Raw genomic sequence first — 15,554 nt, 5'->3', positions numbered from 1 at the left:
TAACCTTCTTTTCACTCTTTCAGATTGTGTGATGGTCTCGCTTCGCAGATGAACAGAATTGTGGCGAAGTCGCATTTCATCATTGCCCTTTCTCTCCATTACGAGTAGTAGTTGAAGTCATGGTGTTCTCATGATCCTGACTAAGCAACGACGAGTCGTTGGAAGGGCGAGGGCGATGACGTGAACATTAACAGTGAACCCGCATGATGGTATGTATGTACATATATGTACATAATTACTACCCTTGCATTCCAGACCTTACACTCCCTCTCAATAACTTAGCGTCAATGCCCTAGAATTAGGTCAATATATGTACGCTGTAAACAGGCCAAAGCTCACACAGCATGCCAATCGATATACTTCCCAAGGTCCTGTTCTTCGACGTATTCGGAACCGTTGTGGAATGGTGCCCGTCCGTCACGAGAGAGTTGAAAGACGCCGCTGAGCGCGCCCTTCATGATCCCCGCAAGCCTATTCCTCCGGATGAACGCGCACGGGTCTCACAGATGACTTTTACAGATTGGCTCTCAATTGCGGAAGATTGGCGACAGTCCTATGGACAGTTCACTGCCCAGTTTGACCCCTCTCAAGGCTTCGTTTCGGTCGATCAGCACCATTTCACTGCCCTGTCCAAGCTACTCCAGGAACGGAAGATCGGGAATCTCTTCACAGACAGCGAGAGATGGGATCTGTCGCTCTGCTGGCACCGACTTGCTCCATGGCCTGACAGCGTGCGAGGCCTGGAGCTGTTGAGCCGAAGATTCCGCACGTGCACCCTGTCAAACGGCAACGTCTCTCTGCTAGAGGACCTCCGGCGCTTTGGCTCCTTGCCTTTTACGGATATAGCCAGTGCAGAGGACTTTGGGGCGTATAAACCCTCGCCTCAGGTGTATCGCGGGGCAGCCGCCCGCTTCGACGTGGACCCCAGTCACTGCGCCCTGGTGGCAGCCCATCTCTCAGACCTGAAGGCCGCCAAAGCACAAGGTTTTCAGACAATCTACGTTGCACGGTCTAAAGAAGAGACGGAGGATATCGCTCAAGCAAAGCAAGAGGGGTATGTGGATCTTTGGATCGAGCTGAACACAGGTGGCTTCGTTGAGGTTGCACGGCAACTCGGCATTCAAGTAGCGATTAAGCTATGAACACATGGCATATATTCATTTACGATAATAGCAGGGCGAGATTATCTGACTCTCATATTTGTGATTTTTTGTGACAATGAAGCCACAGTATTGTACTATCCGATTAGAGTTAAGACAGGAAATGACGCTATGAGTCCAACATGAATGTTCTGCATCTCGGCCAATGAACCAACATACCACTCTACTGGCTGGTTGGTTTTGGGAGCGTGTTCGCCAACCCTTAAACTCATCTTATGCGTCACTGATGATTGCAATCGTTTACCCCTCATGATGACGCAGCGGGTAAAGTCATTGATTGCAACATAAGCACTTAAATTTGTCAGCCTATTGATTACAAATTCAGATCATTGAAGTCAGATGCGCCCAAGCCAACACATTTAAACTGCCTCTTGACTGTCATTTTACGTGTTCACCACCAAAGCTTTCGGAAAAGAGGAGCGTCATGACAGAGCAGGTATGTAGGGCATCTCATGCCACCGGAGTTTCCGTGCTAAGAAAGGCATTCAGGAACACGAAGTCTACCGTCACGCCGACGCTGATGGACACTTTCGGCGTAAAGCTTCGGTCTTTCGCTCGTCCGTGTCCAGTGATCCCGCGGCTGAATTCCCTGCCGAAAAAGACCGCTACGTCTTGTACTTGGGGTACGGCTGTCCATGGGCGCATCGGACTAACATCGTTCGATCACTCAAAGGTCTCGAGGAGATAATCCAGCTAGTGGTTTTGGATCCTGAGCTGGGGCCTGATGGGTGGTTCTTCTCAGGTCGGTGGGGTTCGGCAGAGAAGGATCCTCTGTATGGGTTCACGCAACTGAGACAGCTTTATTTCAAAGCAAATCCGGCGTACGAAGGGCGATACACCATCCCGGTACTGTGGGACAAGAAGAAAGGAACAATCGTGAATAATGAGAGCAGCGAGATTATTCGGATGTTCTATACCGAATTTGACCATCTGCTTCCAGATGAGTTGCGTGAAATCAACAGGCCGGGTGGAGGATTTTACCCTCAGCCTTTGAGAAAAGATATTGATGAGATGAATGATTGGGTGTACCATCAGATCAACAATGGGGTATACAAGACGGGGTTCGCAACAACACAGGAAGCCTACAAGGAGAATATCTATCCGTTGTTCGAGGCGCTAGATCGTATCGAAAACCACCTAGCGCAGCCAGGACACCAGCCATATCTGTTCGGCGAAAACATAACCGAGGCCGATATTCGCCTGTACACAACCATTGCCCGGTTCGACGTGGCGTACTATCTGATCTTTAAATGTAACCTCAAGATGATACGACATGATTATCCACGAATCCATGATTGGTATCGTCGGTTGTACTTTGACGAGTCCAAGCGGACGCGGGGGGGTGCCTTTAAGAAGACAACATATTTTGACATTGTAAGCAGCGTTCTTGGAGATTTAGCTGACTTGACCAAATCGCTAATTCTAGCCTGCAGTACAAATTTGGCTACCTGAAGGCAATTGGCAAACGGACAGGCAGCTCGCAGTTGATCATCCCTGCTGGTCCGTCACCAGATATCTTGCCACTGGAGGATCAGTAGTGCAGTTCTAGCACAAGGCGGTGTTTCAAGTCAAGTCTTGTCTTTATAGTGCGACAGCGCTGGAGAGTATACGAGGTGGAATTGGCAAACTGATATGCGAAACATGGCGCATCCTCCAGCAGGGTACTGTATATATGGCCCCGCATATTGAACCTCCTCGACCACTTATAGCACCGAAATAATACGACATAACTTAGGTGATCTTCACAATGATGGTCAACGTTGTAGTTCGTGCATAATACCGTGTTAGAACTAGGGCGGAGTGACTGTGCTCCCAGCATCTCGGGTGTTGGGCATCAAGAGGATGATCTCGTGGGTCTTGACCCAAGCCATGACGTTGGGTATGCTATTATCAACCCATCTATTAGTGATCAGCGCGGAGAATACTCCCGAGCAATTCAATTCAATGGGCTATTGATATTCACTATTGTCGCATACAGGACATGGGTACCCCAGCCCCAGATCAGCGGCGGAAACGCCACATACTCCGTACTCAAAGGTAAACGTACTTACATTTTTTTTTTCTAAAGCTATGGTCCCTAACGCATATCGGATCCGACAAAGTCTGCCCGAGTCTCGACTCGACGATCGAGGTTGCAACTTGACAGGGCAAAGGCTCGGCACCATTAATGGCGTCTGTTATACGCCGTGATTCAAAGCTAGTTAGGAGGCAGTGCTGCGTGACGAATCTAGGGGAACGCAACTCCTGATTGTCTCCTATGCAATGTGAGAGACTTCGAAACGACCAGATACATACAAGCTATTAGTACCCACCCAGCAAGATCCATTCGTCGTAAGCAAGGAAGGTCAGCTGTCAATCACGCACATTAGGCTCACCGTTGTTAGTAGCCGCCTACATCTGAAGCCCATGCACGCATATACCTCCTACAGTCTCGTAGCACAGAATGTTGTAGCCACACGCCTAAGTACCATGTTAGTTCCAACAGGATTCGAAAGCATTACACTAGGCAGCAGTTGCCCAACGTAGCGGAACGCCCCTGACCAAGGTGATTAGAAAGTGCATCTTGTCTTCATTCTTCGATAGCGTTGATTATAGAGCACCCTACGGGTTACAATGTAGAATTGTCGCCTCAGTTGACAAGATGTATTGATATAAGTAGCTAACGATTCCGAAAATATGCTTCGAGATGTATAAATAGAAGTAGTAGGTCATTGGTGAGCATCCCATTACCTAGAAGCCATTACGGGTACCAGGTCAACAAATCATTTCGAGCCAGTTTGATTAGGATAAGACGACTATTGAGAGCTAGTAGCTCAGACAGATATCTACTTGCACGTTTCCGGACCACTGTAGTCTTAGCTACCCACGTGGAAAATGGGGCGGGAGATTACTGTGGATGCCAGCGTAATGTACGGAGTACTATGTATGTTATTATAGTAACTTATAAAAAAAAAAAAAAGAAAGAAAGAAAGAAATATACTAATAATAATAATCAAATAAAAATAAAATTGAAAAAAAACGTTCGGTCGGTAGGTATGCACCGGAATGGCCTAGATCTGGTTAGTCTTGCTACTACTTCCGAGGACCGCGCCGTGATATCCACAGATGGGTAAGATGTACAAAATCGAAACCCTCAAGTTCTCACCAAGCCTGTTGTCCAGTTTTCTGGGTACATACATACCTTAATCTCGCGGGCTTTACCACTTTAGGTCCGCTTGTCCGCTTAAATTCCTCGCCTCTCCTTCCCATTTTCTCTTTTAAGCTAACAAATATACGGAGTTCTACCGAGGTTCTCGTCTCTATGAGGCGGATCCCAGCTGGTTAGTCGTCCGTCGGACCAGTTAGCTACCGCCTTATGGATGGATTAATATCTTTAGTCTTCAAAAGTGGACATATCAAAGTAATGTTGCGGCTTGACTTGCTTCCTGAGTCCAGCCGGCGGGCAACCAATGCTGCATAGCATAAGCACAAGTGCACAAAACCAATACTCTTCACGTATCTTATGTTTCTAGTCGCCAGGGGATATCGACGCCGCATGTGAACGTTCAACCACCCACCTTAGGGACCGTTGGCATCGACTTCGTAAATCCATCCATGTAGTTTGCAGTTCTTCGGAAGCAAAGAAAGCTCGGAATTTAGTCAACGCGGCAAGAATCTGATCTCCAGCTACGCTGATCACTGAAACTGTGACCTCAGGCTTCAGAAATTAGTGGAGAGTGTCTACTGGGAATCAATGTAATGGGTGACTTGAGATTTCTAGTCGGTGTTAGATACCTTCCACCCAGATGATCGTTGCAGTGCTGTGGAGGAAGGTCTATGCCTTGTTTGTGCAGCTACCATTGTGTTGGAGAGCTAACTCTCTGCCGCAGGGTATGGCTCCACTACGGCCGGCCAAAATAAATAAATAAAATGAAATAAAATAATATTTAAAAGAAGAAGAAGAAGAAGAAGAAGAAGAAATAGAAAATGCAAAGACAACAACCTACATTGGAGGGGAACCGACCAAGCTACAGAGTACAGAATAGGGTTTCCCATTCTAACCTTTCCTCGCTGTTTTCTTACCTGGATTTTAGACTCCTTCCTGTTCATCAACAAAATGTTGTCGGTGTGTGATGCACAAAAAACAGAAGAAGAAGCAGGGGTGTGGCAATTGGGTACGCCGACATTGGAGAGAAACATCAGACAAGTGACAACAAGATCTTCAGGTTCTGAAAATATATGTTCATGCTGCCTACGGCTTGAGTATTCCAGTAATGATATGATGACTAACTATGCCTGTCTGTTCCAGTAACTAAACCGATGAGATGATTAATCCCTGTTAGCCCGTGGAACCTTATTTAACCAGCGATGGACCGGCCCGGCACTGGGTATCGAACGGATTCTCCGGCAGGGTGTGCAATAGCAGGGATCTAGGGGGAGAAAAGAAAGAAAGAAAACAAAAGGAAAAATGAATTTCGTCGTCGTCATTTCGCTTATTACTACACTGTAGCATTCTAGAATTCCAATCAAATGGTACGGAGTACATACTGCATATAGTACCGCTAACTCCCTAGGAGAAAATCTTCAATGATATAATAGGGGTAAGATGGACCCCACTATAGGTAATTATCATGGAACTTTCTTCGTCGAACGAATTTATCGCTAAGCCCAGATGGGGCGGTTTTTTTTTTTCTTTTTCTTTTTCTTCCATTTTTTTTTTTTCTTTTTCGATTTCACATGCCGATGGCAATGTCAGCAAATGTCAATCGAGAAGCAAAAGAAAGAGGAGCGAGGAGGGGAAAAGAAATAAGAGAGAGTAAAAAAAAAAGATCGGCTATCTGATGGGGAAAAGGTGTTAACATGCAAGTGTGAACAATGCATACGTTGTCGCAATGTCCCACGGTCATTCTCATATTTTGGGATCACCATAAGATAAAACAAGACTGCTTTAAGAGTCCAAGAAATACTTATACAGCACTAAAATCCCTAAGCTTACGACAAACCACGTATTAGGTATTCCCGGGAATTAGGAAGATTGGTTTTAGCCTGACCACCAGGGGCCGCGGAATGTTCTATCTTCCTTCCCCGTGTGGACCTGCAAAGACTCGTGATGGTCGCTGCACCGGCGAAATCTACTGTCTCCCCTCTCTATTATTCTGCCCAATAAAATAAGCACACTTTGGGAGGGGGTGAATCAATAAAATGAAAAGATAAAATAAAATAAAATAAAAGAAGAGAAAAAAACTGTTCTTTGATCATGATACTTGGTATGCGTTAGTCGGAATATATGATCACCGGTACAGTACAGAGCTGATTTAACGGCCTCACTGCCTGACCTGGGCATGACCATATCTGAAGGATGGATCAATTCCTATTGCCGCAATCACACATAAGTACAGGGAAGCATGAATGTACAATCCCAATTGTGCTAGTGGGGAGCACCCTGAGCTTAGTGTTACCATACGCCCACCTCGTGTCTACCCGAAACTGTTTCGACCAAGCCGAATGGACTTTCTTGGACTTGAATGTGGGACGGATCAAAGAGACCAGAACTGTGCTAGGGGTAGGAATTTTGCGTTGAAGAAACGGCCCTAAGGCCTAATAGATCGACCAGAATACCTTACGTAGTACCGAATGATTGGGAAGAAGTCTTGGGAGCTGTTATAGAACTATGATACTATTCATAAGCTTCGAAGGGCAAGGATTGATCTTACGTACTTACTCCTGTCAATCCTATTCCTGTGACCATCCCACCAGAATTGACCTTGTATATGATGGAGAATAATCAGTGTCTAGACAGATGGTACCTGGGCGATGCAATGATTAGGGTTGGGTACCCGGGAACTTGATACAGTCAATCAAACGTTAAAAATTGGGGATTGCATCATTTCCAATGTGACTTGAGTGACACTCTATGCCTTGCCAATGTAAGTACAAGTTTTGTATTTTGATAGTATCCAGGCACGGTACCTTTTAGAAATAAGAGAGAGGAAAAAAAAAGTTTACCCATCATCACCCATCCATACATCATCCCGGAAGGAATCCCCACTCACTCTGCGCGGGTCCATCTGCATGTCCAATCCACCAAATGCAGTTCCAGTTCCAGCTTCAAGCCCCAGACACTAAGTAACTCTCATATGCTTTTAGGTCTTAGGTTTTCTTACACACTCTTTGCCCCCTCTTGCTGCTGCTTCTGTCGGTTTCTACTTTCCTTCCCCTCTTCGTCGCTCTCACCTTTCTTAACTGTCCTCCTGTCAGCTTTCTCCACCCAGTCTGTTAAGTTAATGAACAAACGATTAACGCCCAACTTGGGATATTAATCAATTAGCGCATAGAGTAAGTTAATTATTTTAAGAAGGTAGGAAGGTGTAAAAAAAAAAAAAAAAATAGAATAAAGAGAGCGAGACAGAGAGAGAAAAGAGAGAAGCCGAAGACGACGAAGCCATCTATACCCACCAACTCCTCCTAACTAAACACGCTAACCCAAAACTAAGAGACGGCTCTTGGTCTCCGACAGGGATCATTGTCTCCAACGCCTCATTTCATTATCTATTTTGCGATTCTATTCTATTCGTCTTTTTTTTTTTTTTTTTTCGTTTTCCTTTTTTCTTGACTCTCTAGAAACACCTTGCCCCCCTTCCTCTTTCTCATATTGAAATTTTGTTATCCTATCCAGTTTCTCCCTCTTCTTACACCTTCAGATCTCTCATACTGATACTTCACCGTGAGGTTCCGTGGGTATTCTTTTGGTTTCGCCCCCCCCCCCCCCTCTCATCCATTCTGTTACTTGCTGGCCAAGCCTTTCTTACCTCCTGGGAACCGGCGCCTGCTCCCCTCCCCCTCCGTTCACGAACGAGATAAGAGAAAGGCTCGTTAAAACACTTTTCCCAATATTATCGTACATACACCTACATACTCGTACATCGACTGTTGGCGATCGCTCTTGTAGGTATCGCCTCTTCTCCCTTTTCCCCCTCACGTGGCGGAAACAGTTTGAGGCAAAACAAAACCTCTGCGTGTTTTATCACAAGAAACTCTGACAAGCATCCACTCGTCTTACTTTGTTTTGCGTCTGTTTGACTTTCTTCTTTTATCTTATATATTTCCACGTTGCGCGGAGTTGCGAACAGCTTCAGTTAGCGGATTACTTCCGGTTGTACTCCCGTATCGTCCTGCAGCTGGTGGCCGCTTATTTGCGAACTGCTCCAATCCTAATTGGGGGGTTGTTCTTTTCTTCTCTTTTTGGCCCTTGAACTCTTCCCTTTAAAGGACAGTCTTGGTCACAGAAGAAGAAGAAGGGAAAAGAAAAGAAAAGGGAAAAAAATATCCTTTTGTTTTTCTCATTCACTCGACTGATCTAATTTGTCTTCAAATTCTTTACCCTACATCTTCTAAGGTACGTGGGCTATTTATTGTCTGAATTGGGGGAATTAATCGCTCCCTTGGTTTTCGGTGTGGGTATGTGCTTAGACGGCAGTCTAAAGTATCGACGATAATTCCGGTGGCTAATCGCGCACTACCAAAATAGCCGTTCTTTGGATTCCTACGTTCCCGTGTCCGTGCTCAATCTGGAGCATCCCATAGATCTCTTTTCTTCTTTTTCCTTTTCGACCTTCCTCCTTTTCGACTCTTTGGCCCACCCCGCCATTCCGTTTTGTTTATACGCCAGATACCCAATTTTCCCTTCCTTTTCTTGACGCCTACCGCTCTATAATCAGTCGCCATGTCGGGGAAAATGACACTCTACAAGTTGGTGGTGCTGGGGGATGGTGGTGTCGGAAAAACGGCGCTCACAATTCAGGTTAGCCCTTCACCTCTCCGTCTCTGGTCGTGACCCATATAACTAAACAAGTGGACTCTCGTAATTTCGGTCAATAGTTATGTTTAAACCATTTCGTCGAGACGTACGATCCAACGATCGAAGATTCGTATCGAAAGCAGGTGGTGATCGATCAGCAATCATGCATGTTGGAAGTGTTAGATACCGCAGGCCAGGAAGAATACACAGCACTTAGGGATCAGTGGATCCGTGATGGTGAAGGGTTTGTGCTTGTTTACAGTATCACCTCACGAGCCTCTTTTTCGAGAATACAGAAGTTTTACAACCAGATCAAAATGGTCAAAGAATCAGCCAGCTCAGGCTCTCCCACCGGCGCCAGCTATCTAGCCTCCCCGATCAACAATCCCTCCGGACCTCCGCTTCCTGTTCCCGTGATGCTGGTTGGTAATAAGAGCGATAAAGCTGTTGAGCGAGCAGTGTCCGCGCAGGAAGGCCAGGCCCTAGCCAAGGACCTGGGCTGCGAGTTTGTTGAAGCGTCTGCGAAAAATTGCATCAATGTCGAAAAAGCTTTCTACGACGTGGTTCGGATGCTCAGGCAGCAACGGCAACAACAACAAGGAGGACGCTCACAGGATCGCCGACCCACTGGCTTGGGTCCCATGCGCGACCGTGATGCTGGTCCAGAATACCCGAAGTCCTTCCGGACTGACCGCGGTGGGCGGCATCGGGGCTCAATAAAATGCACCATTCTGTGAATCAAGCCTGTCTTGCTGGTCGAGTTACACCCTAGCCATGGCTAGCCGCCCAAAGGAATGAAAGGGCCCTTTGTGCACGTTTTTGTGATCAGTCGTGGATGTCGGTTCCACTCCTTATTCTTCTTTGGCCTTATCTACGAGAGCCCATGCGAGCCTTCTTCATGACAATATCCTCACTTGTTTATATTGACCGCGAATCTTCATGGTCTTATGGCTCTGTACCCAGCGCCTTGCTCTGTCTTTTTTCTTCCTCCCCGCTTCCTTTGCTTCATTTTCTTCTCTCTCTCTCTCTCTCTCTCTCTCTCTCTCTCTTTTGCCTTCCCCCCTCCCCCCCCCTTCCTCTTTACCTCCCCTATTTTTCTTAATAACTCAACTTGTTGAGATGCAATGGTTGGTGGTGAATATGCTTGATGCATGATATATGTTTACAATGTGGGAGGCGATCTCTCTGGACCATCTTAGGGTGTTTCGGCTACGGAAGGTTTTGTGTCTGAAGAGGCCGGGAGCCGCTGGGGCCTTGGAAGAACACGTCTATTTTTTCTGTTTTCGCCCATATTCATTTTCGTTACCGCTGGCTTATTACCCGCCTCCCGAATCCTTATCTGCCTTTACGACACCTTTGTTACACAACAGTCACGCTGGAGGACGGGAATTTTCGATATGAGCAGAAGAATAGAGAGGGGGTTGGTTTATGGGATGAGCGGACGGCTTCCTGAAAGAATGGAGATGGATATGTGGTTTTTGAAGGAAGCCAGACGGTGGTAGTCCACAGTTTAGCAGGCATTGCGATATGATACCCTACGGTTGAGCTTTGAGTTGCGATTTTTGATGCATTTGCGAGTAACTACTAGGTACTACTAGAAGGGAAAAAAGAAAAGAGGTCCGATTTATTTTATCACATCGCTTTCGCCTATAAATTACTACGGAAGGGAAACAAAAAAAGAAGAAAAGAAAAGAAAGAAAAGTGGAAAATACTACGCAAATGGAACGAAAATGGATGGATATCTCGCTGTGCTTGCAATGACTGGACTAGGTGACTGCAGAGTATATCCAAGTACCAATATATTGTATTTATTTCAATGCGGGCGATCGATTGATTTAAATCGGGCTCGAAAGTGCGGGGAAAGCTTCTATTACCTGCCCACCCTTACCTCGGTTCTCCTCTCCTCTCCACACAACCTACGAAAGTTGGATATTACTTTACGAGCATTCATGTCAGGTTGCTTCATTCGTCCCGATTCGTGTTCGTTTCCCTGCGCCCGGAGGTTCGAAAATCAACGAACCAACCGATTGGGCGTGAAGACACTGATCCGCTACTCCGAATTTGAGCAGGATTTCGGATGCCAGGACAAACACCTTACTCATACCGTTTTTTCCAATTTGGGCCCTAAGAATGAGACCCATAACGTCCCCGCACGTCTACTCCTTTGCTAGCCGCGGAATGCGATGGTGACCGACAGTACTACTAACCGCGGCGGCGTCCACCTGCAGGAAGACGCCTCAGTAGCTCCAGAGCCTTTCCAAATTTTATTGAATGCCTGCTTTTGGGCTTTATGATTACTACTAGTAACTAGTTAGTTGTCTTTCACATTCCGCCCTTTTTTTCATTTTGCTTGCTCGCTTCCCCTCTCCCCCTCGACTACCTTCATCCTATGGTCACAATCCATCATGTCACGTCATCCACAGCAGCTGGTGCACGGCTCTTCTCTTCGGGACCCGGAGAGCTTCTGGTCTCATCATGCAGAGCAGCTTTACTGGCACCGGAAACCATCCCATGTGATTAGCCGACATACCAAATCTCTTCCCAGCGGTACTAGCCACGACCATTGGTCCTGGTTCCCCGACGGCGAGATCTCTACGACCTACAACTGCGTCGACCGTCACGTGGAGAATGGTAACGGTGACAATGTTGCTATCATTTGGGACTCCCCGGTAACGGGGACGAAAGAGAAATATACCTACCGACAGCTGTTAGAGGAGGTTGAGGTCTTGGCGGGTGTATTACGAGAAGAAGGAGTGCGCAAGGGTGATGTAGTCATTATTTACAGTATGCCATTTCACTTCTTTTGCTCTTGTCCTGGTCCTGTTTGACTCTCCTAAGTACGAAGGAAGTTGACTATTTCCAGTGCCCATGATTCCAGCCGCGCTCATTGCAGCATTGGCGATTTCTCGACTGGGGGCAATCCATGCAGCCGTGTTTGGCGGGTTTGCGGCCAAGTCCCTCGCACAGCGGATTGAAGCTGCCAGGCCACGAGCCATCATGACAGCATCATGTGGTATAGAAGGGTCTAAGGGCCCTGTTGCCTATAGACCATTAGTCGAGGGGGCTATTGAGGCAAGTAGCTTTAAGCCTGAAAAGGTCATTGTTTGGCAAAGAGATCAACTGCGGTGGAATCGACCCGATAAGCTGGGTGGACAGCGCAACTGGCAACGGTTGGTCAAAAGCGCACGCATGCGTGGCATCAAAGCCGGACCGGTACCTGTGGCTAGCACGGATGGATTGTATATTATATACACCAGCGGTACGATCCAATGTCTTGGAAATGACGTTTCATTGGTATAACTGACAAGAATACGCAGGTACCACCGGGCTGCCAAAGGGAGTTGTCCGAGAGGCTGGCGGACATGCAGTCGGATTGCATCTGTCCATTAGGTATCTATTTGGTATTCAGGGCCCAGGGGATGTAATGTTCTGCGCTTCTGATATCGGGTGGGTAGTCGGCCACTCCTACATCTTATACGCACCCCTTTTGGTTGGCGCAACTACAGTACTCTTCGAAGGAAAGCCCGTGGGAACCCCAGATGCGGGAACATTCTGGAGGGTTATCGAGGAACACAGGGCCAACGTCCTGTTCACAGCACCTACGGCCATGCGTGCCATCCGAAAGGATGATCCAGACAATAAGTTCTTCGAGGAGGTGGCCCGTCGAGGTGGCCTGAAGCATTTCAGAGCTCTTTTTCTCGCCGGTGAGAGGAGCGAGCCCAGTATTGTTCAGGTGTATCAGGATCTATTATCCCGTCATGCCGCCCCTGGTGCCATTGTCGTAGATAATTGGTGGTCATCCGAATCAGGTTCACCTATCTCTGGGCTGGCACTAAGAAGCACAGCTGGAATGACGTTGGGTGATGACAAGGAAGTAATGCCGCTGGCTATTCGACCGGGGTCGGCCGGATTGCCAATGCCGGGGTTTGACGTTCGGATTGTTGATGATGAAGGCCGAGAAGTTCCCCGAGGGACGATGGGCAACATCGTCCTAAATATGCCATTGGCTCCCACAGCTTTTACCCGATTGTTTAATGATGACGAGAGATTCTACAAGGGATATCTCAAGCGCTTTTCGGGTAGATGGGTGGACACAGGGGACGCAGGTATGATCGACCAGGATGGGTACATTCATGTCATGGCGCGAACGGACGATATCATCAATGTGGCTGCGCATCGGTTTAGTACAGGTATACATCTCTAACACTGGTCGTGATCTTTCATTAGCTCACGTAATTTGATATAGGCGCAATTGAACAGGCCATTCTGTCACATCCAGAGGTCGGCGAGGCCAGCGTTGTTGGCATACCGGACACACTGAAGGGACACCTTCCTTTTGCCTTTATACAGCCACGGACTGCATCTGCCGCCCTGCCAGCGACACCTACCCCAGAGCTGTTCAACGCGATCAATCAACGAGTCCGTGAGCAGATCGGAGCAATCGCATCGCTCGGAGGCATGATACAGGGACGCGGGATGATCCCGAAGACACGCAGCGGCAAGACATTGCGGCGAGTATTGCGGGAGCTGCTCGAACACGGGGTGCGCGGGGATTATGGGGCCCCGGTGAGCATCCCGCCGACAGTGGAGGACGCTGATGTAGTGGAAATAGCGCGAAGCAAAGTGCGAGAGTACTTTGAAGAGAAACAACGAAGCCGAGCCAAATTGTAGATAGATGGCCAGAGCTGTACAGCCTCGGACGCAACCTATATAGTGGGAAAGGCAATCAAGGACAAGCTACTCTAAGAGGTTTTCTCGGAAGGCACAAAATCTGTATGAACCAAACCGTAATGAGCTATTATTAAGTCTGTAAGGTATACACAGGAAAGCCGAACTTCCAGCAGGCACTAGAGCCATCAAGATCAATATTAACAGAAAAAGCCGTAAAGAGATATCAAAAAAAATACAATATGTATGGTATCGGTCGTATCACCAGTAAACAGTGGTCTAGACACTCCAACAAGAGTTCAAAAAGAATTTAATAACTCCGTCATCATAGTCAAATACATATATGCGATATGTTCTCACCTGCGGAGAATGCAAGTAACATATGAATCGCAATCATGAAGACGGACGCCGAGAAATAAGGACTCAAAAGGGGTAATAGAGAAAAAGCAATCAATCCGTCCATCCGTCGAAGTTCAAATCAGTTTACAGCAGGACAGCAGCGAGACCGAAGACGGTCGCGAGACCGGCACCGGCGCCAACAGCCGCGCGAGAGCCACCGCTAGTGAAGAGAGGGACAGCGGGGGTGGTAGCGGAGCCGGTGGGGGAGACATCAGAGGGACCGGAAGCAGAAGGAGCAGGAGGAGCGTTGGTGGAAGCAGGCTTGGTGGGGTGAGCCAGAGGGGTCGAGGACAGAGGGGTGGAGGAGATGACGATGCTGCTGCTGCTGGGGCGCTTGATGATGGAGCTGCTGCTAGGAGTAGCCTTGGAGCTGCTGGGGACGCCGGGAACGCTTGGAACGACGGGAATAACGGGAGAGCTGGGGGTAGAGCTGCCAACAGGGTTGACGCCAGTGGGAGTGCCAGCAGGAGGGGCGGTGCTGGAGCTGTGATTGTGTGAGCTTGATGATCTATACAGAATGGAAGGCGCCGATATATAACATACCACTTGTTGCACTCAGTCACGGTCGAGGTGATGAGAGGACGAGTGGTGGTGTAGCCCTATTATTCGATCAGTATGGTTCCGCCATGGTGAGAATGAAGAACATCTGGTGAAGAACATACAGCAGGGATGCTGATAGACTCGGTGGGAGAAACACCGATGGCATCGGTGGACTTAGGGCAGTAAGTGGCGGTTTCGGTAACAATAACAGTGCGCACTTCCTCAGCGACAACACCAGCGGCCACAGCGGCGAAAACAGCAGCGACGGAGAAACGCATTTTGTTTATTTGTTAAATTTTCTGTCCAAAGAACGGCGAATATGAAATTAAAGGTTGGATTTTTGTTTTATATCGTTGGTAGACTTTCTCCCCGAAGGTAAAGAGTGACGTGAAATAAAGAATGTACTCGGTAGGGACCGGAATAAATGTATAGAGATTGACAGGCTTGGGGGGTGGGAAAGGAGAGGGAGGAAGAGGAGAAGGGGAGAGAAGACTTAATTAATATAATAAATTGAGACAAAGGGGACTAGTAGAACTAAACTAACGTTTAATTACATCCTACTACTTCTGTACTAGCGATGGTGTACACAAACCGTGTGTGGCAATTACAACAGAGACGTCCTGGATTGGATGATCGATCCCGCGTTTCCATATCCACTCAGATCCACTATTATGCACACATCCAGGCACCAGGAACAGAACCCCCTTTTCCTTTCCAATTTTATTATGTTTTTGTGGTTTTGTACTCCACGTTCTTCGCCGCGTGTTCCTGGCAGTAGGTACTACATACGTACTAGCCTTGTTTGCTTGCTTGCTTGCTATGTTTGAGGTTGAGCCACCTTGGTTTAAGAGCCATCTCATATTACTCTGTGATCTTTCAAACCTCCCCGTCTTCCTTCCTGACTGATCACCTCCTCTACCTAGGTATGTACTGTACGTACATATACAGACATACATAATCACTGAACCCAGTTCCCCGTACCCAACAGAGTTTTTCTTATTCGCCCTGAG

General features: G+C 47.5%; 5 protein-coding genes across 5 annotated transcripts; 4 read left to right on the top strand and 1 right to left on the bottom strand.

The window, feature by feature from the left end:
- Window positions 1-344: 344 nt before the first annotated feature.
- On the top strand, window positions 345-1,142 carry AO090011000921 (haloacid dehalogenase, type II; the record flags this gene model as incomplete). The annotated part of the gene is made up of 1 exon (XM_001826430.1): window positions 345-1,142. The coding sequence occupies one exon, from the start codon at window positions 345-347 to the stop codon at window positions 1,140-1,142; it is 798 nt and encodes a 265-aa protein (XP_001826482.1).
- Window positions 1,143-1,584: 442 nt separating this feature from the next.
- On the top strand, window positions 1,585-2,698 carry AO090011000920 (uncharacterized protein; the record flags this gene model as incomplete). The annotated part of the gene is made up of 3 exons (XM_023233165.1): window positions 1,585-1,596; window positions 1,650-2,534; window positions 2,615-2,698. The coding sequence occupies 3 exons, from the start codon at window positions 1,585-1,587 to the stop codon at window positions 2,696-2,698; spliced, it is 981 nt and encodes a 326-aa protein (XP_023093696.1).
- Window positions 2,699-8,862: 6,164 nt separating this feature from the next.
- On the top strand, window positions 8,863-9,674 carry rasB (Ras small monomeric GTPase RasB; the record flags this gene model as incomplete). The annotated part of the gene is made up of 2 exons (XM_001826428.1): window positions 8,863-8,940; window positions 9,018-9,674. 2 exons carry the CDS (start codon window positions 8,863-8,865, stop codon window positions 9,672-9,674), a joined length of 735 nt encoding a protein of 244 aa, XP_001826480.1.
- Window positions 9,675-11,342: 1,668 nt separating this feature from the next.
- AO090011000917 (putative acyl-CoA synthetase) lies at window positions 11,343-13,608 on the top strand (the record flags this gene model as incomplete). The annotated part of the gene is made up of 4 exons (XM_001826427.3): window positions 11,343-11,721; window positions 11,801-12,196; window positions 12,255-13,127; window positions 13,184-13,608. The coding sequence occupies 4 exons, from the start codon at window positions 11,343-11,345 to the stop codon at window positions 13,606-13,608; spliced, it is 2,073 nt and encodes a 690-aa protein (XP_001826479.1).
- A 480-nt stretch (window positions 13,609-14,088) lies between these two features.
- On the bottom strand, window positions 14,089-14,822 carry AO090011000916 (putative GPI anchored protein; the record flags this gene model as incomplete). The annotated part of the gene is made up of 3 exons (XM_001826426.3): window positions 14,089-14,488; window positions 14,548-14,603; window positions 14,667-14,822. The coding sequence occupies 3 exons, from the start codon at window positions 14,820-14,822 to the stop codon at window positions 14,089-14,091; spliced, it is 612 nt and encodes a 203-aa protein (XP_001826478.1).
- Between the last annotated feature and the right edge of the window lie 732 nt (window positions 14,823-15,554).

This window comes from Aspergillus oryzae, chromosome 7, assembly GCF_000184455.2.
Source record: "Aspergillus oryzae RIB40 DNA, chromosome 7".
Taxonomy (NCBI): Eukaryota; Fungi; Ascomycota; class Eurotiomycetes; order Eurotiales; family Aspergillaceae; genus Aspergillus; species Aspergillus oryzae.
Note: the sequence above shows the minus strand (reverse complement) of the source record. Positions and strands in the feature narration are given on the sequence as shown.